This window comes from Heliangelus exortis, chromosome 6 (assembly GCF_036169615.1).
Source record: "Heliangelus exortis chromosome 6, bHelExo1.hap1, whole genome shotgun sequence".
Classification (NCBI taxonomy): domain Eukaryota; kingdom Metazoa; phylum Chordata; class Aves; order Apodiformes; family Trochilidae; genus Heliangelus; species Heliangelus exortis.
In genome coordinates this window covers 7,348,414-7,366,610 of record NC_092427.1, presented here as the reverse complement: position 1 = coordinate 7,366,610, position 18,197 = coordinate 7,348,414, and the positions used below count along the sequence as shown (strand labels likewise).

At 40.4% G+C, this 18,197-nt stretch overlaps 1 protein-coding gene across 6 annotated transcripts in view; it reads right to left on the bottom strand.

Annotated features, from left to right (window-relative positions):
* NCKAP5 (NCK associated protein 5) overlaps window positions 1–18,197 on the bottom strand; it is a 432,579-nt gene that overhangs the window by 162,450 nt on the left and 251,932 nt on the right. For all 6 annotated transcript variants that reach the window (XM_071746512.1, XM_071746517.1, XM_071746511.1 and 3 more), the window contains one exon: window positions 12,611–12,674. In XM_071746512.1, the coding sequence (XP_071602613.1) occupies window positions 12,611–12,674 (64 nt within the window). The remainder of the gene's footprint in view (window positions 1–12,610; window positions 12,675–18,197) is intronic.

The window sequence follows — 18,197 nt, the reverse complement described above, 5'->3', positions numbered from 1 at the left end:
CAAAGTTAACTGAAATAGATGCAAGACTAAAATAAAACTGGGAAGATTGGAAGAACTAGAACTTTACCATGCCAGCTGTGGGAACTGGCTCAGAATGGTTTGCAGTGCCACCCATGGATTTGGAATATGCCAATATTTTAAGTTTTCACACACACACACTTTGCTTTTCCCAGCTGATACACTCAATACCTCCAGCAGCACTACTTTGCGGCTATCTTTCCATACAGCACTGCTTTTTTTCCAGGCTCTTTACAGCACTGCTCACGAACATGTCAGATCTTATTACAATTTTTCAGTGTTCATTTCTAGAGTCCATTTATGGTCGATAAGTACCTGCAAAAAAAAGATACCTTATTTACTCAGCTGTTCCTTGCATGTATTGTAGAGTTCTATCGCTTTCATTTTCTGACAAATGTACCTCTTTATCATATTCTTTCCTATAGCACTGCAGGCACTGCTACAGGCAATAAGGAAATGCTGTGGGTTTTTTGTTGGCTGGAAAATCTTCCATGGTATTTTTAACAGAGCTGCCACCGCAAAATCTTTATTAGTGCTGACAACTCACACATGCAGAAGAACTGATTTGACTTGTGGGGCCAGACTGAGTTTGCAAGCCTGGTACCTGGAAGAACTTGAAAAAATAAAGTACAATAAAATGTTTGCAAGCTTTTTTTACTTTGTTCACTCAAACTAGAGTGACTGGATACTGTGTCTCCACCTGATATAATTTTGTGGTGCTACTTTTCAGTAATAGGTTCACTTGAATGTCTGTTCATGCATCTAGACAGCAAACTGAGCTCAGCTCTCAATGCTTTAGTCCCCTTTCCTTACTAGAACAGGTAAGCTAGAAGCATTCTTACAGTAGAAGTTCTAAACCAGACATTAAAAAATCTAACACTTAGTTCTCTGGTCTTCATTTCCATGTATATCTTTTCACACAGGATATAATTGTTTTATTGTACCTAACTATATTTTATTCTAATCCATTAATTACACATAGCCACATAAATGTCTCTCATTTAACACACAGTTTCTTGAGGAGAAAAAGCAAAACATGTTTTTTCTCCATAGAAAATACCAACTACCAAAGCCAAAGTGTGCATCTCTCCCCTCTTCTGCCTCTTTCACAGAAGTAGTTGCAGTTATTAGGCTGAGCAAATAATAAAACAATCAAATAATTCACATGCAGGACTTTGAATGTGTATTCTCTACCTTGCAGAGCACTGTAACAGCAGTCGGGGGAGCCATTCTAAATTTTTTGTACATTCTGGCTTGAACACCAACACTTCATATGGCTTTCTGCAAACAGTTCCCTCATCTTTCACAGTGGCAAGTATTCTGTAAAAGCAAGAGTGTGACCCCCCCCAGACCAAGACAGCTCTGCAATGCTTTAGAAACTTCCTGAACCACAGCCATACCAGTTTGTCTGTCCACTGGTTACTGGTAGTATGAATATTGGGTTAGTAAACTCTCTGTAATTATGTCTTTTTTAAGCTTTGGTAAAAAAAGACATTTTGCTGTGCGTCTACAGAATAGGAAATTTGGTCTTTACCAGTGCTCTTGTGGACTGCTGGAATATATTTCTAAACAAAACATCTTCCTGTCACTCACTCAAGTTTGATATCAAATTCAATATGGGTGAAATATGAACAGTCTGCCTAAATGGGCAAAGAAACACCTTAGATGTGCAAGCAAACGAAGCAGAGCTGGTTGGAGGCCATTGGGGTGATTAAGTGTTTAGTTCAACTCTTCAGCTGCTGTGGAAGTAGAGGATGAATCCCATCAATTACACTGCCCAGGGATCTAGATGTAAGTCAGGAGCTATATGAAAAGAAAAAAGATAAGTTTCTTCTTCCCATCACAGTTAGATTAAGCACATTTCCAGAGGCTGATACTCCTTCCAGTAGGTTCACAAGGATGTTTCTGCTAACCTGTTCACGTCCCTTCTAAAACTCTTCCTTTTGAAATGTGTTAGATTGTTAGATTGCAAGCATTCTTCACACCCCATCTTCCACTCATCTCCTCCTACATGTTTCAGTTTGTGAAGAGGTTTCTCTTATCAACTGATGGGAGATACAATGGCTGCAAACCTGCCTTTGGAATATCACAACCACAACTCTCAGTCTAATTTTAGTAGGAAATTATTTTTCACCTTCTAATTTAATGCATGTATTTTCCTACACTATCTCCCATCTCATAAGTTTTCCCTTCTGAAGTGGTTTATTAGCAATGACACAAGAAAATTGTACATGATACAAGATTTCCAACAAGCACCTGGGAATTCTGACCCCACTCCTGTAGCCATGGCCATGGCAAAAGTTTCTTCAAGGGAAAACTCTGCAAGTCACTGCCACAGGGCACTTGCTAATGTATATTACAAGGAACAGGATGTTCCCAAGAGATAATAATTTTTCTCCAGCACTCAGAAATCATTTCTAAATAAGCAGTGTCACCATGGATGCCAATCACAAATGTGCAGTGTAAAGATGTAATTATAAAATGACAGTCGTATGGACTGTGCATACTGAGCCAAATCCCCTCTCAGTATTCATCCCAAATTGCTGGGCTGTGATTATTCATGGCACATCATCACCCCAGGCCCCAAAGAGCTCTCAGCACTATTTAGATACCTAGTCAGACCCTGTTTCTTTCTGAAAGAATTAACTACCTACACAGGCAACCAGACGAACAGTAGCAGAGTCAGAATAAAGCCTGTTTTACAAATGAGCAATTTGGGTGAGAAATTAATTATTTTTCCAAGCTTATACAGGATTTAGGTGGTAAAGGAAGAAACAGGACTTGAAGGACACCAAAGTTTAAGAGTGACCCTCAATGAACATTATGAAGAGGGGTTTTAAGCACCTGCTTATTTAAAGCCACACAACAGGGTAGTGCACAGAAAACAGGACTTATCAGTACAGGATGGAGAAGGAAGGGAAGTCACTTCACAGCCAGGTAATGTCCTGTAGCAGGTCTGGTATTTAATTACTTTCCAGAGGAACTACAAAGTGCATCATGCCAAGTGGTATGGAAATAACACAATCCAAACATCACCATCGTTCCCACAGTCTAGACAGTCTCCCCTCCCAGGACATTCAAGCAAGTCCGATGACCAGTTCCAGGCTTGGAAAATTATGTCATGAGATCTTCATTATGAGAGATCCCATAGAATATCAAAAGATGCCTTATCACAATGCAACAGCCACAGAGGCAAAACAAACAGAAAGTATGTAAAAGCAAATTCCTGACAAGGCAAAAGCTGAAGTAAAGTTTATGAGACCAGAGTACTGAGTGAAAAGAAAGGAAAAATCAGAGTTGCAGGCTCAATTTATACGAATCTAGGCAAAGCTACATAAGTTTACTATAGGAAGATGTTACTTCCTCAATATATTTTAATATTTCTTTTAAATCTTGAACAGAAGTTCAAGAGGAGGGTGATTATGCTCTGCCCAAAGGAAAAAAAAAAGCAAACAAACAACAAGGCAAATGGGGCTTTATGGAAAAAAGAATATTCAGAAATTTAAATCTTACTCGGATGAGTTGTGACTAATTTTCATGCCTACCTGCAAAGTGCTCTGTGGCTGGAAACAGGTCACCAGTTTTCCCCAGTTTCTGCCATCTCTTTTATTCAGCTCCAGCAGATTATGTTCTGTCTGCAGATGTTTGGTCTTTGCACAAAGGGAGGAGGACAAGAGAAGAGTTCCCTACCATGTGACCTCGATGCCACAGAGCTTCCATTATGGATCAGGGTTTCCCTGTGCTCCATTTGAACATCACAATGCAGAGATTTTCCTCTAACAGGAGGGAATCCCCAGCATTGCTTGAGCTGACTCCTTCCAAGGGTCAGCACCAACTTCACAGTAGAAGTTCCAGGAGCACTGAGTTCATTTCAATAAACTGGCATTTAATGAAAGCAGCACAACTGTGCAACACCCTTGGTACATAAACTTTGTCCTTCCTTAGATAGAAGCCTCCCCTCCTGGTAACATTTTGTGTCCCATTTAGGGGAAAAAACTGCACCCAGACAAAAAATCCATTGGTTTGTGCAGGGACTTATGCCACACATCACAAAACATAAAGATCACTAGAGCAATATTCATTAATAACAAGTAATTATATTAAGCTCACCTTAACATAAGTCCAGCCAGGAAAATGTTCACCTATACCGACTGTCTCAATTAGACTGAGGTGAATTTGGGGAATGAGTATTTCTGCAACACCTTGTCCTCCCTGCCTTGTTTTATCTACACTTTAAAAGAAAATCAGTAATGAGCCCAAATCACCATGGGGGGAACTGTAATGCACAGCACAAAACCCCTGGAAAAGATATGGAAATTACAGGAAAAGGCTGGAATTGCTGTTATGTATATCATGACCAGATAGGAATCAATTGACTCAAACCAGCAAGATGAGTTTTTCTTAGGTCTTACAAGTGGACCTGCATGATTTAACAAAGTGCAAACACTAGAGAAGAGGTTTATGTTTTAAAAAGTCCATTTGTGCTTATGTTTTTAAAAAGTCTGCATTCCCAGAACTGAGGCTGCAAACAGACCTTTTTGATGGAGTTACAGATTTTGGTAAATATTATAAATTCTACACCAATTAAGTTCTGGCCGCACACACACTGAAATTAAAACAAAACCAAAAATAACAAACAAGCATAAACAAATAACAAAACAAAAGAACCAAAACCACAACAACCCAAAACCCAAATGATTTCTTTTACTTGTAATATGCTGATTTTCCCAGCTACTCCAAGAAATAAGTTGCAATGCCAAGGACATCTCAGCATTTTCACTACTATTAATCTGTATAAATTTAGATTCCTGGTCTGCATAAAATTCAAATTGTTGGCCCAGAGAATACATTCACCTTTCCTCAGATGTTGTGACTAATTCTGCCCTAGCTGAGATCCTTTTCTTGCATTAGATAAAACCTGACTGCCAGTGTTCTGCCCCTCCAGCCTGCAGACTGGTGGCTCTATTTAGGTCACCCTTGCAAAAACATTAATCCACTGAGTGTGTGGCATCCTCCAGTCAACTCCTGCCATTGCCTGGAGGAGCTGGGGATTGCAGAGCTTAACCTTTGATATGAAAATGGCTGCAATTGCAATTCACTGTTATTAGTGTATGGGCACATCACTCATGAGGCAGTGAGGTATTGCCTGGAGGGGGACACAGCTGCTTCTAGTCCTAAAGCAGGATTTCGGAAGCCAAGTGCCACTGTGGCACTCCCCACCCCCACAGATGTCATGAGTCTGCTTGTGCCCTTCTTGGACTTCAGCATCCCCTGCCTTTGTTCTCTAATGTATAAATGGCAATTTCTGCTCGAGGGCATTTTAGTTGATATGACATACTTTCCATAGATCGTCTCAGTTTTACTGTCAGACCTTATATAAATGAATTTTTCTTTTTCTTTTTTATCTCTGTTCAGTGATTCTTGCATAATTCTAGTTGGTTTTTTTTTGTTTTTTTTTTTTTACCAAATACTTGCAGAAACTTGTTGACGAAACAGACCAAACAGAGTTCCAGCTAAAGAACAAAGCCTATTTCTGCTCCTTTGGCTATAGTAACAATCTCCCTTGCAGTGCCAGTGCCAACAACACCATTCTTGGCAAGCAGAATAAGAAAACACCAAAACCACAGACAGAGAATCACTGCCTTTGCAATCGCAAATACCAAGAAAATATCTCCAGAACCCCGTGTATTTTAAAATACTGCAGCTGATACCTTCCATCCCCACAAAACCAAACTGCTGGTGCGGGAAGGGAGGTTTTTCACGAGGGCTCTGGAGGTGGGTGCTGTTTCCCATGGTTGCAGCTCCCTCTCCTGGTGTAAAGCTGGAGCCGGGCAGGGTCCCAGCCGGGGAGCATCCAGCATCTTCCCCAGACCTCCTCACAAAACTTCTGTTATGCTTTAAACAGCAATGGACTGAAATTTAATTGATCTCAACGATTTATTGTGGAATTTGCTGGATAAACCGGACTCTGAAATTAACTAACCCGGGAGGAGTAACACAGGCTTTGAAAAGCAGAGGATTCTGAGCAGAGGCAATCAGGCTCTCAGTACTTCTCTTTCATGAAAACCACACCACGGGGTTGAATTTTTTTCACTGGAAAATGACTGTTGGAATGCCTAGGCAATTTTAAGTCCTAAAGAATCCTTAGATTAATAAAAGATGTAAAACACCAAAGCTGAAAATATTTGCAAATTTGAAGCAAACAACAAAAACTACTCTGGACACAAGAAGAACTAAAAAATCTTTTCTTTTAAATCCATTGGAGATAAAACTGCAAAGTTGTGAACGAGGACATTTGGCCTAATGAAGTATGAAAAATTAATGAGGTCCAGGAGCATTGAAGTGGGCTTGTAAAGAGTTTCAATAATCATTATTGATGTTAACAGCTACTGCTGTCATTGAGTTTCTGCGAGGGCTGCATGATGCCATTCCTAAGAAAAAGAAGTATGGCTACCTGTGTATACCTACAAACCTTCACAGAGAAGACAGCATCAGGGTTAAACTGCTGCTTTGTGGTTTAGGATATTCAACACTCATGGAGATATTTTTAAAAAGTTGCCTCTCTCTGCTACTTTCTAATTACAGCCCAGATCGCTGTTTTCACAGGCATAAGGACTCAGAAGTTGGGAAAGCCAGTTTAGGCTTTTGTATCTCATCTTTAACACCTCATTCATTACTAAATATCATCTATTTTTTTAATGATGACCTGAGTGCTTCTGCAACAACAGCCCTCCCAGCTCCTGGAGGCAATTTCAGAGATCCATCACAGCAGTGACAGAAAGTGCCTCTGTGCTGGCAGCAAGAGGTTGTGCTGCCATCTGTAAGACCCCAGCAGCTCCAGAGCAACCTCAGGATTCCCCCTCCTCTGTAAAAACACAGTACACAGTGCAGATGTTAGGAGCTGAGCGTCTGATCATGCTGATAATGCCCCTTTTCAGAGGGCTCCCTGTTAGCTGATTGATGGACCAGCATCAGTACCAACTGCGGTGCTGACCACAAGGCCAGGATGGTGGCTCTGGCAGTGCTGAGAGCCCAGAGGGGTAAATGCAGCTCCTGGGAGAGGTGTGGGAAAAGCACAATTTCCTACAATCATGGGCTGCCCCAATAACTGCCTTTTTAGCTTCCTTAAAAAAAAGATGGAGATTTGGCTTTCTATTGTCAACGTCATTTTGCTCAGCTCAACAAAACAGCATCAAGCTGGGGGCTGATCTCCTCCTCCTTCTCACCAAAATTTATCACCCACATTAGAAGTCTAAATTTGAGTGAAACAGCAAATACTAAAATACATACAAAACACCCTGGGAGTCTGAAAAAGCAAGAACATGGTCAGACTTTCTACTGATTTTAATACGAGTTCAACCCAGACCTTTCCTGCTCTTCAGCACTTCTGTCTCCATGTGAACACTCAGCTTGGCAGCACACAATGAGGAGAGGAGTCAGAGATCTTTTCTAAGCTGATTATTTCAGAAGTTTTGTTTCAGTATCAGAAAAACAACAGTTTTGCACTTCCCATGGTTTTCTAAGAGGCTGTTACCTATATCTAAAACCATTACACTTAAGGAAGTTGTAATAAGCAGAAGTAACTCTGTTCCATTCCTGGTAATATGAGGATATCTTACTGACAGTGTGGAATTTTTTCTGCCTTTCCTTTTTACTTCTTCCACTGTTTATTTAAAAATTTGCAGTCTCTACTGTTTTACAGCAAAAAACGTTTGTAAAGCAAGAATTGTGCTGATTGCATCAAAACTCATTAATATAACTTGTTTTTCCATTATTAGCACCATCTGAGCCTGTTGAAAGCCTTAACCAGGGCTTTAATTTTTCCACAGAGAGCTTTAAATTAATTAGTGTTTTACATGCTAACAAAGAATCTGATACATTCATAAATCAATCTAAAGCAGAAGGATTACCAGAGGGTGGAAACCTATTCAGTGGGGACCTCACATTCACTTAACATGGTGGGTTTTAACAAAAGGGTGCAGGTGTGGAATAGACGGGTACCAGGAAGAGCCCATGATAATCACTTTGCATCACTTAAAGACCCAGCAGGACACATGGTGAAGCAGAGCCTAAGGCCCACCCTAAGTGAAACCCATGTAGCTATAAAATGCAATACCATCCCACTTTAACCTTCACAGCTAAATTGACAGTGTGGTACAATTTCTTTTGTGTAGGTTACAGGCCACTGAACTAATGGAAAACGGAGTAGAATTCAAGTATTGGGATGCAGAAGTACAAACTAACAGAACTGTGCAACGCATACATAAATAGAAGGATCAAATAATATTTAAAAACTAACATCTTTTTTCCTGGGGGATTATGAAATTAATCCTAGTTATTGAAACATTATATGTGTATACTTTTCATTTGGTTTGGGTTTTAATCTAGGTTGCTACTAACAGATTACTAGATCTGCTATGTAGCTCTGGCAGCTTATGGCAGCTTTTTTCTCTTAGTTTCTTAACTTGTCCATGTCCATTGTTAATAAAATTTCAGAAAAATTAACATTTTTCCTGATCTTCTTCTGTGCCCTAAAGGTCCAAAATCATGGACCTAAAGCTAAAAAAAAAAAATAAAATAAAATAAAATAATAAAAAAAAAAATACTATAAATTTTTATGACTAAAGCAGCTTTTAAGCCTTTATACTATGTTTTGAAATAAACTTGATCTATTTTGAAAGCTGCTTATTTTAATAGTGGAAGCTGTGTCACCACAGACAACTGCACAGTCTCCATCAAATGCGGCAAGAACTGTACACATATGAAATTATCATCTTTTCCTTTACAAAAAGGTAAAACATCCTTGATGAGTCAGAAGAAACACGACTGAGAAAATTGCAAACATGCACGTTAAGGTATTAAAGGCCATAAGTGACAGGAAGAGCCACCTGGCAATCAAAGCTCAGTGCTGCTGGAACTTTCAGTAGATAGATTTAGAGTAGCATAATTGTGCACTTTGATAATGAATAATCAATATTTACTGACTGTGGCTCATAAAATAAAGAAATCTCAGCAAAGTGTCATGTATTCACAATCTGAATGTATCCACTTCTCCCAATTCAAGTAATTTATGAATTCATACTCAGTTCTATATACAAAGTCCCAGATCTTCCACACAGCCATATGGAAAAAGTTATTACAGGCTATTTGTATATTTTTTGTGATAAACATTCATCTTTAAATTACATATCTTCATTACATCTTCTCTAATACCTGTCAGTAATTATCTACTTCCAATAATAAAACAGCCATAAAAAAATGTAACTCTGGAGCATGATAAAACATGTCTTAAAGGAGCTCTCCCAGGCAGACACACAGGTGTCATACTGTATGCAACACCTGATCTTCACCCTCAGCTGAAGCCTCCTCTGAAAAACGTCTCCTTATAAATATACATTTCACCATCACTCACCACAGTTGTGCAAACCCATTTTTTAACAATGACACTGAAGCTTACGTGGAGCCTACAGCACATGCTTGACATTTGCTGGTGGCCACTGATTTTCTGTACATATCTACCTCCCAAACCCGAGCACCAGGAACCTTTACACCCATTGCAAAAGGCAGCAGCTGGTTGGAGGTTACAGCAAATGCTGACTGAAGAGCCCCTGGAAAAGCAAATCCTAGCCCAATGTATTCTCCCCTTTGTATGTGCTGGGAAGGGAACCAGTAAGAGTGCCCAGAGCTTTCTTGGGCTGTGATCAAACAGGTGCCAAGCGGGACGGATGGGGCGAACCCACTGCACCTTGTGACCCTCTGCAGCAGGATGGTGGCAGCAGGCAGGGGACAGGGAGTACTGTGTCTGCTCACCCTAAAAGTGAGTCTGGGTTCACAGAGTGTGGTCACCTCTTTGTGACCCATTTGTGACTGCAAAACCCCAACAAAATCTATTTTTTTGAAAGGAAGCAAGAAACCCTAGGGCAGTATTAGGTGAATGCCATCCCACTAAAGGCTTGTGTGATGTTATGCCCTGTTCCCAGGCCACGGGGGTGTAAGAATCATATAAAAATGCTCTCCATGAGACTGAGCAAGGCTGCATCAAAGGCTGTATTAAAGGCAGCATGTGCTCTTCAAAAATGAAGGAGTCAGTAAACTGAAAACCCTCATGCCAATCTAACTGGCACAAGAAACAAAGAAGAAAATGGGAGAAAGTAAAGGCCATTAGCTAATTAGTGATTAAATGAAGCTGTGGCCTGTCACTGGCAGGGGGGCTGCAGGGGGCGGCCATCCCTTTTATCCAGTCGCAGACAGTGACAGCACAGCAAAGCCCCCGGGGGCCCTTTGCTGGCTGGTACTGCTGCTGGGCCCTGGCTGCCAGCCCCAGAGGACTCGGAGCCATCTCCAGGGGGATGTCCATCACACCAAAAAGAGCAGCACATGTGATTTGGTACCCTGTGGGCATGCTGCTGGCAGCCGGCACTTCTCCAGAGGAAGCCTCTCCGCCTGCCAAAGGCTTGCTTGCCCAGAATCCCAGACTGAAATTTCCCTGTGAACCTTTCTAAAGTATTTGCCCTGAAACTGGTGTGTGCTGCAGGCTCCTTGCCCCACACCCCTAGAATGCAGCCTTCACAAGCTACTCCACCTGTGGCCTCCCCTGTGATCAGATGCTCCATCTCCGGCACCCTGACTGCTCCTGTACCGCTGGCGGCCAAGCAAGTTCATTAATGTTAATTAATGACTGCTGTGTTTCATATTAAAATCACCAGTTCTGAGCTCCGAGACACAAAGAAGTTTCCATACATCAACAGCTTCAAAGCCATTGTCTCTACAGGCACACTTGTCCCAGGCTATAGTTGTAGGATAATTGTGGAAATTAACCCTCAGGGAAGAGAGAAAAAACTACCTACTATTTACCCTGGGGGAAGACTGCACTCCCAGAGAGCTACCGGTCAGCTCCTAATGGGCTACAACATTTGGCCTCTCAACAAATTATAAAAAATTACCCTTCTGGTTAGCAGGGCTACGGGCTTAATCCCACAAGCCCACAGGAAAAGGCAAAAGAAATATCCGAGTCTCATGAGATGAAGATACAAGGTGGGTGCATATCCCAAAAGCCTTACCAGGTCTAGGAGGTTAATAAATATTGCTCATTTCATAAAGTCTTCAATTATTCCACTAAATATATTTTGGACTCAGTGTATTACATTATTTCTTTGCCTCCAAGGGAAAGCTAGTTTAAAAAAATTAAAGGAAACATTTCAAACACAGTAAATAGTTCTTCACAGATTTTGAAAATTGTTTACACTCATGTCCTGGTTGGAGAAATGAAATTGCAAAACCAATCCCTGATCTCTGCCATTCTTCCTCTAGCAAAATTCATCCTGTAGGCAAGCAGGAGGTTCTTGGATTACATCTTAACTTGCTAAAGTTCGTTTCTCACTTCCTCCAGGACTTCTGCCCAAACACACCCAACTTTACCCAGCAGCCAGTCCTCCTGGCTACTTAAATCCCATCCCAAAGCCTTCAGGCTGCAGACCCAATGGCAGGCATGCCAGGAGTGGTGCTGGGATGGGCAGCAGCTCATGGCCAAGCTGGGCATGTAGAGGGGCCATGGGGGACATCAGCAACATCTTTTCTCCTTCACTAAAAGCATCCAGGGCCCAGAAGCAGCTGTCTCAGCACAACCTCCCACAAGGTACCACCAGCTCTTCTGGAGCTGCATGTGGCTGTGGTGAGAGTTTGATTCTCCTACTTTACAGTTAGGTCCCTCCAGATGTCATTTCATGGTATTAATAACTAATAATGATTTATAAAAGGCACTCAAAGGAGGCAGGTGGGATCTAAAGGGCCCTGAACCACACAGCTAATGGAGCATTCACTCCCCAGAGATGCTCTACAGCTTCTCTCCACTAAGTTACACGTATTTTGGACCAAATTTGCTCACAGCCAACTATGTGACTCACTAAAATCAGCAGCAGTTTCCTGAGTATGTTGAAGGGGACTGATATGGGTTTTAAGGTTTTTTAATGGGTCTGCTTTATTCCAAGGAACCCAAAGGCATTTTATCTGAAGACCAAGGAAAACCAACTCTTTAACAGATGGGAAGAGTTCCGTAGATATTAAGTAATTAAGCATACTCAGCACATGTTCAAACCTAAAGAAACTTGTTTTGAAGAGACAAAGCACTCCATACACTGAGGTTTGCAGTTAACCAAAAATCTGCCATTTCAACTTTTGCTCACAAGCCTAATCTCATAAACTGCAATGCCAAAAAAATGAAGATATAAGGAGCATTATATGATTTACAACATTATTGGATTAAAGCTTCTTAGGTCTCCATGCTTGTATTCTTCCATTTTTCTGCAGTTGGATGAAATTTAACATTTAAGTCAAAGCATTTTGATCTGAAATTGCCCTTCTCTGCTTGCCTTGCTTCCAAGCCCAGCAAGGGAGAAGGAAACAGCTTTTATCTAGCACAGCTCTTCCAAAGAAGCCAAGAGAGAGCCTTGAGTTTCTTCAGCTTTACAAATACGTTGTTGGTCACCCATAATTATGCCCAAGACATCTGTAATGCTTTGGTGACCCTCAGTAAGACAAAATACCCCTCAGTCCTCAAGCAGTAGGACAGGAACTGCGAGTCGCTGCTGCTTACCATTGCTCCTTCGCTCTTACTCTGGGCAACCTCTCGCTGCAGCCGAGCCACAGACAGCTTCTCCCTGTGGAAAGAAAAAGGGGTGAATAGGGGTTCATTTTTTTCACTGCTGCAGAGAAGTCACCGTGTCCCCATCAGGGTGGCATTCCTGCACATTGCTGGGGTAACCCTCCCGCCAGAGCCCGCTCTCCTCTCCAGGTTTCTCTGCAATATTGAGTGGCTGAGTTATTGTCCCATTTTTTTGGCAGTCTGACAGAACTGTCAACAAACCATCTGAGTCTAAACATCATTTTCTCCATTCAAACAACAAACTGGTGATATGGAAACAGACCATGCAAATCAGATTGTGTAATTTCTTTTCCTCTGGCCTTGCACATTATCAGCTTTATTCTATGTTAACAACGTTGAAGGCTGTTAGATTATCAATGAAATTATGGATAAAAAAGAACTTTAAAAAATCTATTGCTAATCATACGGTCCTGCACTTTGCAACCACTTAATTATAAGTTTATTTTTATTAAATCAGGTTTTTGTCGTATAAGATCCTCACCCAAATGTTTGGCTTGACTTAAGTAGCAACTAATTTGGTTTATTAAGGATTTGGCAATCACAATGCTTTTTAACCTAAGGAGCTGCAATAACAGCATGAAAGTATGGTTTAATAAAAAAAGGGAATCTTTTAAAAAGGAAAGATATTTTCACAATCTATGGACTGGGAAAACGTAGCACATACTGAGTGTGTGAACTACAAAACCGAGATAGTGGAAGCTGGTGCAGGACCAAGAGTCTGAGAAGACAAGAGAAGAATTTACTCTGAAAGCTTGGCAAGAGCAGAACAAGTGGGACCATATTATATACCATAATATTGAAATGGTTTTAGAAAAACAAAGACACTTCGTGTTTTCTATTTTTAATGACTATTTTTGAAAGAAAAGCACCCCGCAGAAACATCAGCATATGAAGAATTTATCAATATACAACCAAACATAAATCTGCAGATGAATAAATTATTTACAAATGATGATCAGTTTTTCAAACTTCCAACAAAAGGACTTCTAACACAGAATGCATCCATTACCAAGTTTGAAATTTTCCATTTATTTGTGTTTTGCCCAGAAATTCTTCTTGGTCTAATTGGAAAGAGCAATCTGAACTATCTCAGTGTAGCATCCTGGTGAATGATGATCTCAACAGGCTCTGTAACCACTCCTGTCTTTGACTGGGTCACTCTCATCCATCAAAAAAAGCTAAATGCTCTACAATATTTTATTCCTGATCTTGCAATCTTTAAACTACCTCTGTGAGCCATTTCTCAGGAACTGTTTCTGCCAGAAGATTTCTGCATGCCTGTCTAGCTATTGCAGGAATGACAGGGCTAATGTCACTCAGCCATAACCCTGTGCATGCCTGGGTCACTAAACCAGCACTCCCTCTCCATCTCTGTAAAATATGTGGTATTTAAGTTAAGTCTCTGTAACAGTCACCTGCCTCCATGTACCTTCTGCAGCCCCACAACACTCCCCACTCAGCTGGCTGGTGGCATCCTGTAAGCAGGGTTATCAAATTAATACTGGGCATTGCTAATATAATCATTTATAAACATATAGGCTGTTGAAACCACTGAATATTGGCAAAACCTAAAGATGATACAGCCACAGCCCTGTGGAAGCTGTATTTGTGTTATTCCAGCATGGTATCAAGATCCTCTTTTGAGCATTTTTAAAACTACTGAAAATTGAGAAGTGGCATTAGTGTAGCATTGACAGCCTTAACACAAGTATCCTAAAAACAGCCTCTAAAATACATATACTGCCCTCCTTCTTCCTTGCTCAGATACTATCAGAGACAAATTACAAAACTGGTTAATCCTATTTTAAGGATTTAGCTCATCTGCTGGAAATAGCCCGTTGCACTTTTGTGCCACTTCAGTGCCCCAATGTGTTTCACAGGAAAAAAAGTGAGTATAGCCTTTGAGGGGGTTTTGACTTTTTAATTGGAAAACAAGTGCCTACAGGTATTTTATTAGAAAATATGCCGGGGGGGGGGGGGGGGGAGAAATAAACAAAAACTCCCACAAACCACTCCTCCATATATATCTTGTTAATGGTCTGCAGAGATTTATTTAGTTATTCTTTCTACATGAACAATACTCCTGCTTTCCCCATTGTAACACCCAACATGGAATCAGTTCCATGTTCCAGGAGTCTAGACTTTATCAGAGTAAATTCCATTCAAGCTCCATCTGCAAAGAGGACTCCTCCTAAAATGAGGCCCCATCTTCCTTCTCTGGGTTAGGGAACCTCTGAGAGAGGTGAAGGAAAAAAAAGGCTTCCTTAATGATAGAAGGAGTGCACAGACTGGCATTCTTGTATAATAGTTGATAATATTTCCACCACTTTATAATAGCAGAAAATTAAAAAAGAAATTCAATCCTCATGTATGAGAAAAAAAACTTCAACAGGGAAATAAAGAAGAGCCACCTGTTCCAATGGTGTCTAAAAATAAGTGAACTTTGAAGCAAGCAAGCTCTGTACTCTCACTTCAAACAGGTCCCAGAGCATCCTTCTCCCTCCTGCCTGCATTCTCCAGGTGAAGGAGCTGTGCACTCCCAGCCAGACTGCAGATGGTTGCCTTCATCTAGGCAGGACACATGGCAGAGGCTCAGTGTGCCTCTGGACCACACTCATCCCCAAGATCATTTCAGGGAGCTTCATTTGCAATGCAATTGGCCCCTTGCCCACAGCAAGCTGTTTCCCACCACCTCTGTACAAACCTATGCTGGTGTAATAGGTGAGAAATGTTGTCAAAATCCTGTTAGGAGCCAACAGCATTTAACACCAATTTGCAGAGTTGCAAGTTTTCACATAAAATACATGACAAGAGAGACCAAGGACCTTCATGTCTAACAACAAGCAAATAAACCCATTGGTTACAACCCACCACCTCAGGCAGTTTTGATTCAGACAGCACCTTCAGTGACTGTTCTCAGCCCCCATCTTTTAACATGGCATTGCAACTGGCTAAGCATTTCACTACAACTGAGATGCAAAAATAATAAGCTTTTAGCTGCTTTAGCCTTTCAGATGTTTCAAATGCAAAGAACATTTGACACGCAGCTTTCAAGTTAATCTTGGGGTTTTCATCTTTGCTTTTAAATAGAAAAAAATCAGTAGCATTACTTTGTTGCTATATGGTTTTATTTATCTTTAATCAAGCATGTTTCATCCCTACAGCATGATTAATTAATGAAGTTAATTAGCAACTACAGCCAACCTGCAAGAAAACAAAATCTTCTCTGAGGATTAAAAAAATTAAAATATGTTCATTGAGAAGTTCTCATGTTCTCTTTTGAAAAACCACCAAATGATAAAAGGTTTACAACAACGCACAGTTTGTGCTCTTAAGTTTGAATATTTGCATTGTAAGCAGCACAAATCCCAGCCAAGGACTTTGCAAAGAGATAATTAAAGGAGCCAAATAAGGACTCAATTATACCCTTTCCAGATGGAACCAAGCACACAAGTAGTCACTGTGTGGATGGAAGAAAGATACATTTCAAGTCTCAGTATCCTGGTAGATACAGGAGTAGCCTGCTCTAAAAAACAACAGCTTTAGGGAAACCCATTTAACCCAAGAAAAATAAATGTGTTAAATACCCTGGCAAATTCTAAACACTACTTAAATTAAAATTTCTACTTAAATCTTTTTTCCTTTCACTTTGACCTGTTCAGCTACCAGACAAAAAAGCTGTATCCTATGACAGTGACAGCTCAGGGCTCTGCTACCAAACTGTGCTACTTGGAATTCTCCCAGTTCACAGGGATGAAGGTTGGGAAGTTGAAGTAATCACATCCCCCACCTATCCCATAATTTTGAACAAATGCCAAAACTGATCCTGATCTGGTAACAGGTATCCTCAGAAAAAAACCAACACAATGAAAGCTACACTGGATGCATGAAAGGCTCCCTTTTCTTAATTCTTCTTATCACTCTTTTACACGGATACAACAAAACAAAAAAACTCAAGCAGTAAACGTTGTTTTTGTTTTTTTTTTTTTTTAACCTTGGATTCAGAAGCTCTTACACACAGGATTTTGCTCTACCATCTAACACCAAAAGATATTATGTATGATAGTTTCTGGATAAAGTTATGAACTAAAGATTCCCATAGAACATGCTGAATTCTACCTATTTCCCAAAAGCAGCCATACAGGATAAAGATATATTTTCAGTAGTAAATAATATTTTTCCAATTTTCATGAAGGAAAATAATTTTATAGTTTTAACAAAGGACATGATCAGAACTCCCAAAGAATGGAAAATGTCTAAGCCACATCATCCAGTGATTCAATGAACCTTGATCTTCATGATCCACTGGGAAGACAGTAATGATATCAAAACCTTTCCTGTCTTGATCCCCCAATCAAGCCCCATGACTGCCTCACCACTGACTGCTCTTTTTCACATTTTCAATATTGACACAAAAAGATTTTTAACTTTTCCCATTTCTTTTTTTCCCAAGTAAATTATTACTTTGCTACACAGGGAATTAAGGAGGTCAAAAATTATTAGGCATGACAGCTCCCGACTTACTAATTTAATTCTTTCTCTAGTCACCTTTTTTTCATTTTTAAAAATGCAAGTGTTTTCTTCATGTTTCATCCTTCCTTGGAAACTTTCATTCCAAAGGGAGTAACTTAAAAATCATTGGTTTTGTATCATAAAACAAAGACCACCTTTTCTTTTTACTTTGTAACTTTTACTAAATGTAAAGCCAAAAAAAAACCCCAACTACCTGACTTGCTTCAAAGTCAGGCTTTAAAAAATACACTTTTAATATTTATTTTGGTTTTGGGTGATTGTGTCAAATCAGAGTGGCCAAGCCATATGCCAGTGAGTCCTTTTGTGCCTTCTGCAGGATATACAGAAAAATTCAAACCAAGTTCCTCACTCCACACTATCACTGTGAAACTCAGAAGGTGAATAAATACTTTGTTCATGCAGGAAAAAAGCAAACAGAAAAATTATGAGACTCAGAATCTGAATTTGCAAAGCGTCCCTAACCACTGTGCCTTGGAACCACTTGTTTATCACCTACCAAAAAATTATTTCCCTGTAATTTTTCCCCCTTGTCACCACAGCACTGCTTTTCAAACGAACCAGAAAAAAACACCACTTAAAATCTATTAAACACGGATGCAGAGTGCCACAAGCCTGGCTTTCCTCAACTCCTGGTTTTCCAGGGAGGTTTCCCTTCTGGATGCTGACCAGGCTTGACCTCGTTGAGTCATATGAGATCTGACAAGGGAACAGCCAAGGGTTGAACTGCTGCAGTGAACTCATGCTCCTCTTTCAGCTCCCATTGCAATCCCAGTGGTTACTGAAGCTGCAGCCTTCCCTCTCCCTGAGCAGCCCATGCTTTATAAATGTCACTGCTGTGTGCATTTTGAAACTGCTCTTCTGGAGCTGCAACATTTTCATCAGATCCAGCAATAATAAAGACATCTGGGAAAGAAAGATTCATTGCAAATTTAAAACTGAGGAGCGCGTGAGCTTTACTTAATTATTTTTACAATAATTGCAAAGA